Raw genomic sequence first — 15,925 nt, 5'->3', positions numbered from 1 at the left:
ACTTTGGCTTTGCCTGGGAGACAAACTGTTCCATTTTATTCCAGCATTATTCTGATTGGCTTTTATTGGCTCTTTTATCTGGCTCTCAGCTAGCACTATCTAATGAGTTTCTTTCTTTTTGAAATCTGGCCTGGTAGGATAGTTTTTGTTTGCCCCCTCCAAAAACAGTGTTCCTTCACATTATTATCCGCACTAAATGAGGGGGATCACAGAGAGAGGCTTTTGGAAAAAGGGCCTGTCTCGCTGCGGCAGTGAGGAGGAGAATCAGCTCTATTGCGTTTGCCCAGCACTGCAACAAATCCTCACTTTTTATCGTCATAATATGTGACGAGTCTGCGTTATTAAACATATCTATGCAGCAGGGTGCAGAGATAAGCGCTCTTTAAAACCACAGCCCGGTAATGAGAGTAATAATCCAGAACATTGTAACCTGTGATAAATCTCTTCCGAGCCTTAGCTAATGAATTTTCTCTGAAGCCAGCTGCTGTCACTCACTCACACACACACACACACACACACACACACACACACACACACACACACACACACACACTGACAGGAGATGGTTTATCTCTTTATGCTATTTTGTTCCCTCTCACAACTCGTAGAAATGACAACCTCAGGCTGCCAAATGATTTCTAATTGTCTATGAAGACTGAGAAAACTAAAGGTTATTTTTTGGTCTTCTGTCTTCAAGTCGGGGCTAATAGTATCTGCAAGCAGCTCTGCACAGCGACAGTGCAGTAGCGTTTATAACATCAATGCACCCCCCCCCCCCCCTCCCTCCACCCAAATGCATCACCAACATACAGGTATGTCTAAAAAGATCTGAAAACTATGACAGTATTATGTTTGCTGTCATTCATTCAGAAAGTTAAACTTGTACTATATAGATCCATTATATAAAAAAAAGTGAAATATTTCACGCCTTTATTTCTGGAAATGTTGATGATTAATTATAGCTTATGTATAATGAAAATTAAAAAAATTGTGTGATTTAAGAAATTTAAATATTACATAAGATCAGTTGAAAAAAGGATATTTTAAACAAATATGTCCATAGTGTGGTGAATGCAGAGAACGAGACTGCTTAAATAAATTTGTATTATACATGGTGTTATGTACATGAGGTAGGTGGGTTTGGTATACAGTATATATATTATGACAATATGAACAGTAAAAAATGAGCAGCAATTCTTATTTAATTTTTTTGTTTTTTTTTTTTGGTCAGAGTCAGCTGTTCATTAGAGTCCTGGCATGTGGGAAGAAACTGATCCTGAGTCTCTTGGGTTTGGCATACAGTGCTCTGGAGCACCTACCTGAGGGTAGAAGTTGGAACATGTTGTCACCAGGCTGAGATGGATCTGCAGTGATGTTTCCTGACTTTGGAAATGTACAGGTCCTGAACGGAGGACAGGTTGGCAGCGATGATCTTTTCTGCTGTCCTGGCTGTCCGCTGCAGTCTGGCCCGGTCATTTTTACTGGCAGATCCAAAAGCAGACAGGGATTCAAATTCTGAAAGCACTGAAATATGTTTTTATTTTAGTTATAACTTTGCCAACTATCAGCAATACTTACAGCCAGTTATCATGTTAAGTTATTATTGAAATCAAGGTTTGTCTTCTTGTTGTCAAAAATGGTACATTTAAAAAGCGTATCTCTTGGGAATGCCCCCTGACAACACAAAGAACATTAATTCTCTGTCTACACAACTGATCCCAACCACTAAAATTAGGTAAATTAATTACTCTCTTCAGTTTCACTGGATAGTCTTTGTATAGTCCAGGACTTTTAAAGGGAAGTTGCATCCAGAAATCATACCCGTGTAAGAGTAATGTTACTTAATTATCATAATACTGAAGAAGATGTCAAAAGAAATCAGCCAAAAAACTCAACTCAAGAGCAAAAAAAAGTGTTTGGGAATAAGGCTATTCTAGTAACTATTTGATCAAATAATTTGTTTTAATATGTGGAAATTGTGTAATAACTGTAATAACGTAGAAACGAATGAGCTAAAAATAAATTACATTAACACAAAATAACAAATTTAAACAGAAGAAACATCTGCATTTCTAAATCATTTTTTCCCCACAACGTTAAGCTTTTGATACACTTACTTAAAGTAGGGAGGCTTGGTTGTGTCATGATTTAGGGTTTTGTTTGTTTTGGACTTTTCCAGCTTTTTTCAGGAATCAGCCCTGTCACCTCTCAGCAATCATCCTATCAGCTCTGTCCACGGCTCATCCACCAGTTCTCATCCAATCAGCTCTGTCCACGGCTCATCCACCAGTTCTCATCCAATCAGCTCAGTCTCCATCCAGCCACCACCCTGCTCTTGATCAGCTCCACCTGCTGCCACTGATTACAGTCAACGCTGCTCACCTGTTCACCTGTCTATATATACCTGCCTCTTTCATCCACTCTCTGCCTGAACGTCTTGCTTCTTGTGTACTGCCGTTGGGCTGCTACCAGTTTCTGTGCACTCAGACGGTTGTGTTCTTCTGTCCTGCTGTGTTCAGCCCACACTGCTTGATGCTGCCTGTGTCTGACTCAGCCGTCCTGTCTGGTTTTGCCTGCATGTCTAGTCAACCACTGCTCATCTTGGCTGATTATCGGGGTCTCCAGCATTAGTTATTACAGGTTGTGGGTGTTAACAATTCTTTTTATTCAGACCACACTTTTTTATTGGAAAAAAAATATTAATTGGTTTGGGGAACATTCCAATCTTAAATGTTGTGTTTCAATTGGCTGTGAGCAGAAAATCATCATAATTACCAGAAACAAAGACTTCATACTGTGTAATTGATCGATACACTGTTTCAGTCAGTGATTGAGCTTGTGAAATGGATTAGCTTTCTCATTAATATTTAATGCATTGAATAGAACTGTATAAATGTCAGAACAGTGTAAAGTACTTTACTGTTTACCGTGTCTCTCCAAATGGCACCGCAGGCTCAGGGACAGAAAAAGGCTTCAGAAAAACCAAAGTTTGTGTTCACTTTAACATAAACTGTAGGTGTGTCTGGTCCCTTTTTAATTTTAATTTTATTATTAATATATATGAAACATGCTTGTTTATTCAGTGAAGTAGGCTACAGAGGGAGAGAAACAGAGCAGCCGGACATTTTACTCAAGTAAAATGTACTGCTGACTCAAAATATTACTCAAGTAGACGTAAAAAGTATAGGGTGGTAAAATTACTCCTAGAAGAGGGTGTTTTTTTTTAAGGTTATGTAACTGATTACATGTTATGAATTAACTGTACTGGTGACTACCAACATTATTATTCATGATGCTGAAAACTCAAAAGTATGTTGTCTTAGTTTATTTATGGTGGAAAGTGAATTAAAAATATTTTTTTCTTTTCTTGTTCAACATCATAAAAAAAACAAAACCCCTGGTAAACAGACACAGTCAATTGTTTATTTCATATTCCTAGACAGGCGGCCACCATATTGACTATGGGAGGCTGAGCTTATTTTTGGTACCCCTAAAATATATTGTTCCGTGTATTTATTTATTTTTTCTTCACCGCAAAACAAATCTAGAGGAACAAGAACATGCAGAACAAAAACATAACCAAGCAATTTCCTGAGTTTGGGATAAACATCAGGGTGTGTTTTCTAAATCATTGTGGGCCAAACACTCACCCTAACCAAATATGGACTTTGACGTCACATGGTTGAACTTGTAGAGAGGCACAACATAAGGACAAGGGCCATTATTAAAAAAAAAATTTAATTGCCTGTGATTTTAATTTTAAATATGAAAAATTACACATTTAAATGTTGACTGATTAATTTTAGTGCTGCTTGGTTTTAATTATATTTGCATCTTAAATAGAAAAGTAAAATCAAATCTCTGACAGTGATTCCTGGGCTCATCGCTGTGCACGTTTCCCTCATCTCCACTGTTGTTGGAAAGTGGGAGGGGACAGTCCCACGATCAGAGCCTCAGAGTGGGCATTTTTTTCCTGCAGAAGTTGCGCTGCAGCTGGAGCTGAACGGCTGCTGCTGCTGCTGCTGCTGCTGCCTGTGTCAGCGCCGCCAGGCTCGGAATGAGGGCGTTGAGTAAGTGTCAGGATGGGTGAAGGAGGTTTACGCTCAGTGGGCTGTGCAACAACGCCGCGCCGTTCTGTCTCCGGATTCCGAGATGGTGGCGCGTCTGTGCGCCTAACTATCTTCCATCGGGACACCGGCAGAGACATGACACCCTGGCGTCGGGATTCGCACGATCATCAGCGTCAGAATAGACCGGCGGGGCAGTAGAGTGGAGTGGAGTGGTGTGGAGGGGGGAGTGCTGTCATGGAGAAACAAAGCAGAGTCAAGGAGGAAATGAAGGAGGAGAGGCGCAAAGAGAAGAGAACGAAATCCGGTAAGCTTTTCCGAAAGAAATCGCTCAAGTCCGTGGGGAGCTTCGTGAACAGAATCATGAAAACTTTGGGCACTTTCACGCACTTTGGGGACGGCGTCGCGCAGGACGCGGAGGACGACGACGGGGGTTTTGGCAACGGCGCACCTTGCACCCTCACCGCCAGCTCGGGGATCGTCCCGGAGGATGCGCCGGCGGCTTGGGACCGGGTGGCGAAGCACCCCGCGAGCACGTCCTCGTCTCTGTGCGCCGGCAGGGAGAAACTGCTTTACCAGTACGGAGACCGGGTCCCGGGCGTCCTGGGGCTGAAGAACCACGGGAACACCTGTTTCCTGAACGCGGTGGTCCAGTGTCTGAGCAACACCGATCTGCTGGCGGAGTACCTGGGGCTGGAGCGCTACAGGGTGGACCTGAGGCAGAGCGCGGGGAACGGGCTGGGGGCGGAGGAGAAGCGGCCGCCGAGAGGGGAAGTTACGGAGCAGTTGGCTTCTCTGGTGAGGGCTCTGTGGACCCTGGAGTACACCCCGCAGCTCTCAGTGGACTTCAAGGTATCCAAACTTAAACAGTTGCTTGCATGTTAGTCCAGGCTTGCCTTGCTAAAGGGTCCATTGACCGGATCATCTTATAACCGCAAACTGTAAGCTATTCCGCGGGGTTCCTGTGTGGCAGCAACGCACAGCAGTGGCTAATTATAAAGTGGAGGGAAAAGAGTGCATTGTTTCCTAAATTGTTTTGCAAATATAAGTCTGATAAATGAGGTGTGCGTTAAGCCCCGCATGTATAAATATTTTAGATAATCGCCTTTTTACTACAGTTACAGCTGCAAGTCTACACTGCAAAAAAGGGAACTTAAAAATAAGTTTAAAAAAATTTAAATCATTGTATTTGTCCTTTGAGCATGTAAATAACATGATCTGCCAATGGAATTAGATTGTTGCACTTAAAATGGGAACAACTCGTCTTCAACCTTATTTTTCAAGTGCAGTATGTCTGATTATCTTATTTTAGGGGTGAAAATACTCATTCCATTGGCTGATCATTTCATTTATCTCTTCAAATGAAGGCAAAGTGCAGTCATTTCAAGAAAATGTTACTTATTTTGAGTTCTACTTTTGCAGTGTATGTGTCTCCATCAGCCTTGTATCTACAGACTGAAAGTTTGTTCCCATTTTTCATTTCTTAGGTAAATAGCCTAAGCTCAGTTATATCTAAACCCTTAAATCATTGCTCTATAATTTAGTTGTTTTCCTGCTGAAAGGTAAACCTCTGCCTCATTCTAAAGTCTTTTGCCACCTCCTACAAGTTTCCTTTCAGGATTTCCCCCGTATTTAGCTCCATCCATCTTCCTATCTACTCTAACCAGTGTTATAAGCACTTAAAAATGCCTCCCCATACTGTCACCACCATGTTCAACTTCGATGACGGTGCATACAAGGTGAGTTGGGGTGTTTAATCCCCCCCCCCCCCCAACCCCTGACACACATACACACGGTCTTGCATGTAGAGCAAACAGTTCAATTTAGGTTACATCTGCTGGGAGCACTTTCTACCACATGTTTGCTGTGTTCACTACGTGGCAAACACGAGTCAGATATGACGTTCTTATTGTCTCTTCCATAAAGAGCAAGTTTGTAGAGTGCACTGCTAGTAGTTGTCCTGATTCACTCCCACCTGAGCTCTGGATCTCCTCCAGAGTCACAATGGCTCTCTTGGCTGCTTCTCAGATTATTACTTTCCTTCCCTGGCATGTCAGTTTAAGCTAGGCGTCTGCAACCTTTCCACAGTGGCTCTTAATAATAATAATAATAATAATAATAATAACGATGATGGAAAAAATGAGAGAAGTTAGTAACATACATAAAAAAAACTAACAAAAGGCTGATTGTAGCAGCTTTCACATATTTTCATGCTAGAGCTCCGTAAAATTTCTACAACTGAATGATACCAGCCATATGTGTGTGTGTGTGGGGGGGGAGGGGGGGGGGGGGGGCAATCGATGAGATCAATCAACTTTACATTAATTGATAAGTGACCATTGTCTTAAAAACCCAAATGTTCTCCTGTACCAAGAGGTTCCTTCCATAACACGAAGGGCTATTTAATAAATAAATAATTTTTTTTGCTGTGCTGAAATTTTTATTTTTTTTTAAAGAGGAATCTCATCATATTTTAAATGTATTGTGCTACCTGTATTAAATACTGACTTAAACAAAGAAAATTTGTGGTTTTCTCCCACATTATTAAACGTGGACATATTAATAAAATACTATAACAAAACAGGAACATATCAGGTTACTGAGTCAATAAAAATAAGATGAATAAAATAAAATGTGAGACTTGTCTTTATCATGTTACAATTTATTTGCGTAATGCCCTCTGCTTTTCCGTCATTGCATCCTCTCCTTACGAACACATCAGTAAGTTTTAGTTAAGAAGTTACCTTGACCAAAATAATGAAGTCTTATATAGGTAAGGCGAGGAGTGGTGTTTGTAAATCCAAATTGTAGGCTGCAGTCAAAATAAGACGGTGTCCCATACGGGACACGTCAATTTGGCTGAAAACACGGGCCATCATGGGGATAACGGGATGGTTGACAACCTTAAGCTCGGCTGAACAGGACCTATTTATTTAGGTGGTACTATATTTAAAAACAGAACCACAAAGTGCACTTTGCATCCTTGTCATCATCAAATAGTGTAAAATAATCTTACACCGGACTCTGTTTGAACCACTTCAAGGTCTAGTTCTGGCATTCCTGCGCCGTGATTATTTCTCTTACAACCATCGTGGTCTTTCTCCGCTTAAGGATGAGCAGCGTCGCCCTCTTTGGGACGTGGGCCACACTACAACACTGACAAAAGGTCCGTCTAAAGCGGACGTCACCAGTAAACCGTATGAATTAACTTTAAACCATTATATGACGATTCATCCTCAGTCAATGGTTTGCATACGTGCTTTGAAGTACAACTTTGTTATTAACTCACAAACTGCTATTTTTTTTTTTCATTTTCCAAATTTATGGCGCATCATGAAAAATGTCTACTCTCTTTTTGTAAAAGTTTGATATTTAGGACAACATTCTGTTCTAAAAACCTACTAAGATTAAAACTGAATTTCTTGTTCTCAAGAGGCGTTTTTAAATATCATTAAAAAAAAAATTCTCCAAAGGATTGTGTTAGTTTGAGGCTCCAGACAAATTTAATTAGTAGGAGGAAGGGTGAAATTGCCTCCCTGGATGGTAAAGATTGCTGGTCCCTGACTTATAGGTAAACAGCCATGTTGCATTTGCAAACATCTGAGGTCTTCACGAAACAGCTGTATTTACGTTTGAATTAGACGAAACCCTGGATTTTATTTAGTGTTGTCAAATATCCATTACAGAAAACCCGTTCATACTGGAAGACCCGGTCATAGAAGCTTCTGGCGGGGGATAATTAAGTAGTAAATAAATGTTGAGGAGAGTCTCTGTAGCCATCATTAGCCAAACACCAGCTATAGTATTAATGACTCGGTGCTGCCTTAAGTACAGATGCTTTCTGCTCAGTCAGACATAACCACATGTTATTAGGGCAGGATGCTCGATCACAGCAGGGAGCCACTGACTTATTTTATTGTCGTGAGGCATTTCGGATAATAGCATAGCACCTATTCGCCTGCCACAAGCTGTAACCTGCATGCGGTGCGTTGGCCTGTGACTTCGGCGCTTCCCTGCCAGGTGATAATGAGGTTGCTGCTCAGCTGCATCCCAGCAGTCTGGGGGCCACGAGTTCAGCAGGTGCCTGACTCACACTCTGCACTAGTCCTTCAACAGCAGAGAGCGCGTCAGTGTGACCTTTTTTAACTCTAGCGGTGCTGAAAAGTTTCGCTCCCAAAGCTAATCGAGCATGTGTAAAATCTGTGCTCCAGCGTAGACTCTTCGCTCCCTCGGGACAGGAAGGAGCCCTCTAAGGGGACCCGCGGGTTTTCTCACCCCGTCCACTCCGAGGCGAGGAACGGGAACGTGTCCGCCTGCAGCTTTTCGCTCCGGATTTTCTCTGAGCTCTCGTTCGAGGCGAGAAGTAGATAATGTGGAGCGAACAAAGAATCGCACAATGGATTTATTCTTAGAAATGCTAATTACCCCCGTTAGAATGGGCACCCGGAGTGATTTGACCATTTCTGCTGAGCGTCTCTTATACTTTTTCGTGTTATGCAAGACTTACATTGAAGTTCACCTAATGTCCCAACTGAAGGTGTCAGAGTTACCAAAGGCAGCATTGGGCGCGGTGAAGGCATCGAATCAATTTTAATTGATATTATTTTCCTCCCTAAATGTCACTTTGTTGCTCCTCTGGCTGCTGTGCCTTCTGAAAGACTCCCCTGCTAATTTGACTTCCTACTGCCAATAAATCTTCACCTTCATCTCTTTTCTTGCACGGCCCACTTCAGCGCCGCCATCAAAGGGCGCAGCATGTAAAAACCGTACCGAGATTAACGTAGGTTCAAACAAAAGCCGTGAGCCTTCCTCTTCCCGCGATGTTTCCTGCGGTAACATACGCACACACACACATGTTCCTCGCACACTGTTGTTCTTCTTGGCAGTGTTGTGACCATAGAGAGGCCCTGAGCGAGTGCAGGCTGAGCCCTCAGAAATTGCCTGTTGAGTAATACCACAGCTGCCTGCAGGAAGGATTATAAAAATGATCAGATAGCTCAGAAAGCTTGTGTTTGAGAGGCTAAATTAGCTCCCTGTTGGAGGAATCTAAAACAGCACAGAGCTTTTAAACTGTTCTACAAAAGGGATCGGCGTGGGTCTCAATTTGTCTATTAATTTGTTGACTTTGTAAGTTGATTATGAGTCGCGCTGCCCTCTGAAAGTCATGTGTTTCGTCCTCAGACGTTGGGAAAGGCTCAGCTAAAGCAGACGGATTAACCCATTAAGATCTGGTTTGACCTGGAAGCGTGGGAAAAAAAAAGATGTAGGATCTGTTGTCGGTGGTCTTAGTTTGCCTCATGGGTGAAAAGATGTGGGCATTTTCCTCCACACCCATTGAGGATTTCACATTAATGTGAATATAGCTATTCTACACTGTGTAGATTTCATGCAGTTTACTGACTCAACCGTATATATATATGCTTTAATAACCGCTACCAGAGACTGGGTACTGCATCATTACTACAGCAATTTGCAAAAGTATTCACACCATTTTAAACTTTTGTTTTTCACATTTTGTCACATGCAATGACAAACCGATATATTTTATTAGGATTGAGTGTGATAGACTAACTCAAGGTAGTGCATAACAGTGGAAGGAAAATTAAGCGTAGCTCACGACCCCAACCCCATCCAGTGGCGTCTCTACATTTCACATGTAATCCCGACAGAAATATATTGAGGTTTGGGGTTATAACCTTGTAAGGTTTTACAAGGCACTAAAAGTGGTACGTTTATGTGTCCCGTGTCCTTAACGTTTGCTAAAACCTTGTGCGTTTCCACATAGGGGCCTGGATGGGGACTAATCATGAATTTATTGCTTATAATCAGCAGTTTATTTATTTTCTACAATAGAAAGCTGAGGGAAAAAAGGAGGTCAAGTTGATGATGAGACAGGAAAAACTCCTGTCAGCAGGATGTATTGATTAGTGTTTCTTTTTCAAATAGTGAGCCTAATCTGATCAACTATATATTTCATCAAGAGTTGCTTATTAAACATTTTAAGACTGAGTTACTAGCTTGTAAGCACAAACCAGTCAGTTTTGTCTCTTGCGCACCCTTAATTAATGCATAATAAACACGTATGAATGAGTTGTAAATGGTTTACAGATTAATTAACATATCTGTAAACTATTTATTGGCCATCCATAAGGACAAGCTTATTGTAAAGTGGTGATCTGAGAACTTCAGTATTTTCACTTTCTTGTGGGGGTCCCCACTCTGTGGCAGCACCTCTTGCTGATATTTAGAAATCTTCTTTCCTGTTGTTTTGTAGTTATGCACAGCTTGCATGAAGTCCATTTATCAAAGAGATTGTAAATTAGCTAATTTTAAAATTAGTGTTTCTAATTTATTAGTTTTTAAAATTGTTGACAAGCTAAATCCTATGACCTAGAGCACTTGTAATCCAACTATCTAGTAAATTGAAAAGAAGCGACAAGTAATTCCTAAACAAAATGTAATAAATGGAATATGTAAGCAGGTGGTTTAACATAAAATGAAAATGGTAAAAAAATAATAATAATGTAAAAGTAACTGCTTCAGCACTCATCTAGTTTTTGATAGCTAATTTAAATAGTTAAAGTTTATAAAAAAAGATTATTTTCCTTTTATTGTCTTGTGTTAAATAATTGCACGTATTACAGAGTGACCATTATGCCTCAGACGGTAATAAAATACTCATTGGCTTTTCTACCGCTGTAATTATATCGCCCAGACAATTGCCACCTCATAAGAGCTGATGGTAATCACTGTTATTGCTCTGCTGTAATAACTGGCTGCAGAGCTGCTGGAGGTTAGTTTAGATCATGGTCTGCTCTACAGGCGATATCAAAACAAGCCTGAATGTGTCATGAGCTGACATACTGATTTTAACTGTAACTGAGGAGCCTGATTCAGAGTATTTGTCAGGCTAAAGTTGTGTTATGCTGAGTGGGCTAATATAAGGAGATTAGAAGGGTTTAATAACATTAAGCAAAAGAAAAAGAACAAGATTCAATCAAGTTACAGTATTAAAATATAAAATTTGATCACAAATATAAAAAGGCTATAAAACCAGACTAAATGTCAGCTAAAAATATTTCTAAATCTAAAGTACAATAAGATTGTAAAACCATACTGTTGGTCAGCTAGCCTAGGGTGAAAACTGAAACCCCAATGCCATTTAAAATAACATAATTTGGCTGTTTGGAATGTCTTTTCTTTTTTTTTAAAGCTAAACCTGGGAAGTATACTGTATGCACTCATGGAGGGGTGATGATCAGCACAAGGAACGAATAACTTTTAGCCACTAGGGGCGCTAGACTTGGGATTTGATTCCAAAATACAGACCACTTTGGACCAGCAGATTGAGAAGTCATGGAGTAACTTGTAAAGACGAGGCCACACTCTAGATTAAAAACTACATTAGAGAAACAAATATATGTCTGATCAGGTGTCATATCTGTTTTGTTTTGTTACGGCAGTCTGAGTTCCGAAATGGGATGTTATTTTTGCAGTGTTGCAAGGCACCACTGCTGCCTTGCAACACTGCAACAAAAAAAAAATGCAATGAAATACATAAAATTGGAAACCAAAGTGACTGACAAAACTCAACTTCTAAAGGAGGAAATAAGTTTCTGCCCCTTAAGCCACTATACACAGCTGACTGACACCACAAGTAACAGGTGGGGGAGGGGAGCACCACTCTATGCTTCGCATGAATGAAAAAAATACTCTCCTCTGGATCTAAATAGAATAAATTTAAACCACATAAATGTTAAGAGGGAAGGTTTTTGTAGTTTAAAACTGCAACTTTTTAAACTGCGGTACACGTCTAAACCAGAAAACATCCCAATTCAGAGTTGTGATGAAAGAAGTAGTTATATCTCTGCAAAGGCATGGCTAAAGCTCTGCATATCACCTTTTATATTTTCTGACGGACTGATCTGTGAGATATTGTACAGATTGACGATGTGATGACAGCATTTATTGCTTTTTGACTTCAATGACATGTATCAAGCAAGGGAAGCCTGCCTTGCAAGTCAAGATCAGAAGATGTGCACGAGTGATATGAAAACCTTATCACTCCGGCAGGGGTTTATCTGCATCTTCCTCTTGTCCGCGTCTCAGTAACACTTCAAAGACAACTTTCAGGTTTCACTTTCAGTTAAATATGAGTATGTCTGAGTTTTTTTTTTTTTTTCTTTCTTTCTCTGGCCAGCTCTGTGCAAACAGTTCAGGAAAGCTGCTCAGCTCAATTACACCCTATTTCAGAGAAGGCTTCTGTTGTATTCAGTTACATGCTTTGCTCAAGGACACGTCAGTGCTGACTTAGCTGTGGTTTTCCCAAAGAACTTTCATTCTTCCAGCTTCACCATCAGGGGCGCCACACCGTACCGGAGTGTAAGAACATGCATGTTGCACATTAGAGGATACTGTCTGCTGTCTTCTGTCCAATATAATCTCTCTGCTTCACTAAGCTGTCATCTGAGGTTCATGAGGCTAATTCCCTGCCTAATTAAGTTGGGTCCGTTTACATGTAAAGTCACGTTACGCAGTCTGAGAGCTTAAGTAGTCCTCAATCTACTCTTAAACAGAATATATTATTCAATGCTCTAGTTGGAGAACTGGAAATCTTATTTAGTTTAAAAGTTGGAAAGGTACAGCTATCAACCTGCTGAAGCTTGCAAAGAAGTATGTTTCAGTTTAGACAAAGGGGAGATTTCATTTTTAGCCCCAATTTTGAAAATGACAGCTTCAGTCAAAGCAAGGGTCTGGTGGATATTCAAGTAGGGTATTTTTTTGTGTGGAAATTAGCATTTCTAGCATTCCTCTGATCATTGAAGGCTGGATAAAGCTGCTCGTTTAGAAGCTGCTGTTTCACAAACGCATGCAACACAGCTTCTCGTTTTTCTCTCCTAAAAAAGGTTAAAAAAATAAAACAAGTGGACTTCTATTCTGAAGCTGAAGACGTTTTGCTTCCCATCCAGGAAGCTTTCTCAATTCAGAATGTCTGAAGTGGTGTGGAGTTCCAGGCTTTATAAACCTGCCGGAAAGGCCTCGTTAGAGCTTGGATATGCATGTAGATTCACCTGGAACTGATCGCCTCTCACAATGGAGAGTCGCTCACAATGGTGAGCATAGAAAGAGATGGAAGCCTCAATATTGAAGTCTACAGGAGACCTACTCACACAGACCAATGTCTTCTTTTTGATTCTCACCATCCACTGGAACAAAAACTTCCTCTCATCAGAAACTTACGTCATCGAGCCGAACATGTCCCCACTAGGGCAGAAGGAAAGAAGAAGGAACAGAAACACGTCAGACACTCTCCAAACCTGTGGATACCCTAACTGGGCTTTTAGCAAATCAGCAAGCAAATCCAAAAGACACGCCACAGAACAAGGAGAAGAATAAGCGTAAACACATTGTCATCCCATATGTTACTGGAGTCTCTGAAAAACTCAGGAGGATTTTCTCTAAACACAAGATCCCAATACCCAACAGGACCCTCAGACAGAGGCTGGTCCATCCTAAGGACAAACCCCCCTAACCTAAGATGAGCGGATTGGTGTATGCAGTTCAGTGCAGTGAAGAATGTTCTGATCTTTATATTGGAGAAACCAAACAACTTCTCCAGACGCATAGCTCAACACAGGAGAGCTACCTCCTCAGGACAAGACTCTGCTGTCCACCTGCACCTCACGGATAAAGGACACTTTATTGTTACTTTGAGGACACTTTATTAACTTTGAGGACCAAAATGTTCATATTTTCAAAGAAGATAGATGGTTTGAGAGAGGGGTGAAGGCAGCCATTTATGTAAAGCGAGAAATGGCAACTTTAAACAGAGGAGGGCTCAGGTTTCAACTTTCAAAAACTTACAACACAGCTAAATGTTTGATTCCTGACAAGTTTCACCCCAATTCACACCTCCACACATGTGACCACAACATTCCTCCTGTGAACCCGGCATACGATGAGCCTTACGACTCTCCATTGTGGGGGGGGGGATCAGTTCCAGGTGAATCTACATACAAATTTCTTCTCTAACGAGGACGGGAAGCGAAACGCCTTCAGCTTCAGAATAGAAGTCCAGTTGTTTTTGTTTTTTAACCTTTTTTTATGGATTGATCATGACTTGGATAACTGAGAATCATCACCAACATATCTTCTCATTATTTTGGAGTTTTTTTATTCTGGGCTTTTCTGACTGGGCTCTTATTTAACAAGAACATGCACTGACCCAAACCCATTCCATGTAAGTTCTGGCTGTATGTTCACGGCCATCGTCCTGCTGGAAAGTGGACCTGACTCTCCAGCCTTAGCTGTCTCGCAGCTTCTAACAGGTCTTCTTCCATCATCGCCCCGTGTTTAGCTTTATCGATCTTCCCACTAACTCTCACCAGCTTGCTTGTCGCTGCTGACTGTGTATTTAGGGTGATGTACAGCAATCTGTGCCATCACAGCACCGTTTGGTCTGGATCTTTTTTTCATCTGTTTGCTGTGCCTTCTGGCTTGCAACAATGGCTCTCTCTCTGTCATTCTTCTGCAAAGACCAACTTTGAGAGCACTGAGCTGTGTGTCACTCCAGCTCCTCTAGAGTCACTACGGTCCCCTGGGCTGCATTTCTGAAATATATCCACCTTGCACGGTTTGTTCATTTTGGTTGACCTCCATGTCTTTGTTATTTTGCAGTTATTCCCCTCAGTGCTTCATGAGATGTTTTTTTCTAAGTTAGGAGCCTTGATCAATGGATCCTGCCCATGAATTAAGTGACTTCTGATGCAAACTGGCTTTTTATTATTTAGGGGTATTGGAGTCAAATGAGTTCAGATAAAGCAAATCTTAAAAATGGTACATCATTTTGTTATACGTAACAGTCTAGGCTGCTTGACTAAAAAAAACATACGTTGAACTTCGTGAAAGTTATGTCAACATGAAAGAAGTTAGGGGTATGAATACTTTTGAATGGCAATTTGTTTTAGCACTTTGTCTTTGCTAGATTCAAACCCTCAGTCAGTTTAAGGCCAACATGCTGAAAGTGAACTAAACCTAAGGCCATTACAGTAAAATAAATTAGGGTTTATGTGGAGAGGAAATTTATCGAACTTCTTACTCAGTCATGGTCACACTGCAGTAAGAGTGACCTTACTTACAAAAAACATGAGATCTGTTATAGTCACATCACATGATCATGCTGCAGCACTACGGTATTATAGCGTTTCCACCTTTCGTTTTCTCCTCCCAGACGGTCGTGTCCAAGTATGGATCCCAGTTTCGTGGTAATTCCCAGCACGACGCCTTGGAGTTCCTCTTGTGGCTGTTGGATCGCGTCCATGAAGACGTCATCAAGGCGTTTCACGGGAACAGCAACAAGACCAAAGCTTCTGAAAAGGTAAGACTCAAGCACGCCATTGTGCCATGCGCAATCATGGGAACATTTTGTTTTAAACAAAGTCCCCTTCATATGTTTAAGCTTCCATGCTTTAGCCAACCGTGTATATGATTGATAAAAAAAAAAAACATTGCACTGTGTGTGAAACAATTCCAAACCTGATTCTTCATAAGACAGAAGATTGAAGTCATAGATGACAAACAACAGTAAATTATTATGATGAACCAAAAATCGATTCCAAATTTTGCATTTATCAGCCAAGTAGGGATGCCATTTCATGTTTACAGTGGGGAAATCTTCAAAGGGTGCATTTGATCACCTTTAGAGTTTGTTGAATGTTTTGTGAGGGTTAAATTTTTCACTCATCTTTGTATATAAGATGTATATAAGGGCGAAGTATGCATACCCATTTAACTCATTCACATTACAAACACAAAGTAGTGCATAACTGTGAAGTGAAAGGAAAACAGTACTTTGTTTT

The 15,925-nt window shown here is 40.9% G+C and overlaps 1 protein-coding gene across 1 annotated transcript in view; it reads left to right on the top strand.

Moving 5' to 3' along the window:
* The first annotated feature begins 4,027 nt into the window (after positions 1-4,027).
* The window catches only part of usp43b (ubiquitin specific peptidase 43b), a 105,862-nt gene continuing 93,964 nt past the window's right edge, over positions 4,028-15,925 (top strand). Inside the window, exons 1-2 of the mRNA XM_021319165.2 lie at positions 4,028-4,919; positions 15,298-15,444. Coding sequence (XP_021174840.2) covers positions 4,305-4,919; positions 15,298-15,444 — 762 coding nt within the window. The 5' untranslated portion in view covers positions 4,028-4,304. The remainder of the gene's footprint in view (positions 4,920-15,297; positions 15,445-15,925) is intronic.

The sequence above is a fragment of the Fundulus heteroclitus genome, chromosome 16, assembly GCF_011125445.2.
Source record: "Fundulus heteroclitus isolate FHET01 chromosome 16, MU-UCD_Fhet_4.1, whole genome shotgun sequence".
In the NCBI taxonomy this organism is placed as follows: domain Eukaryota; kingdom Metazoa; phylum Chordata; class Actinopteri; order Cyprinodontiformes; family Fundulidae; genus Fundulus; species Fundulus heteroclitus.
Note: the sequence above shows the minus strand (reverse complement) of the source record. Positions and strands in the feature narration are given on the sequence as shown.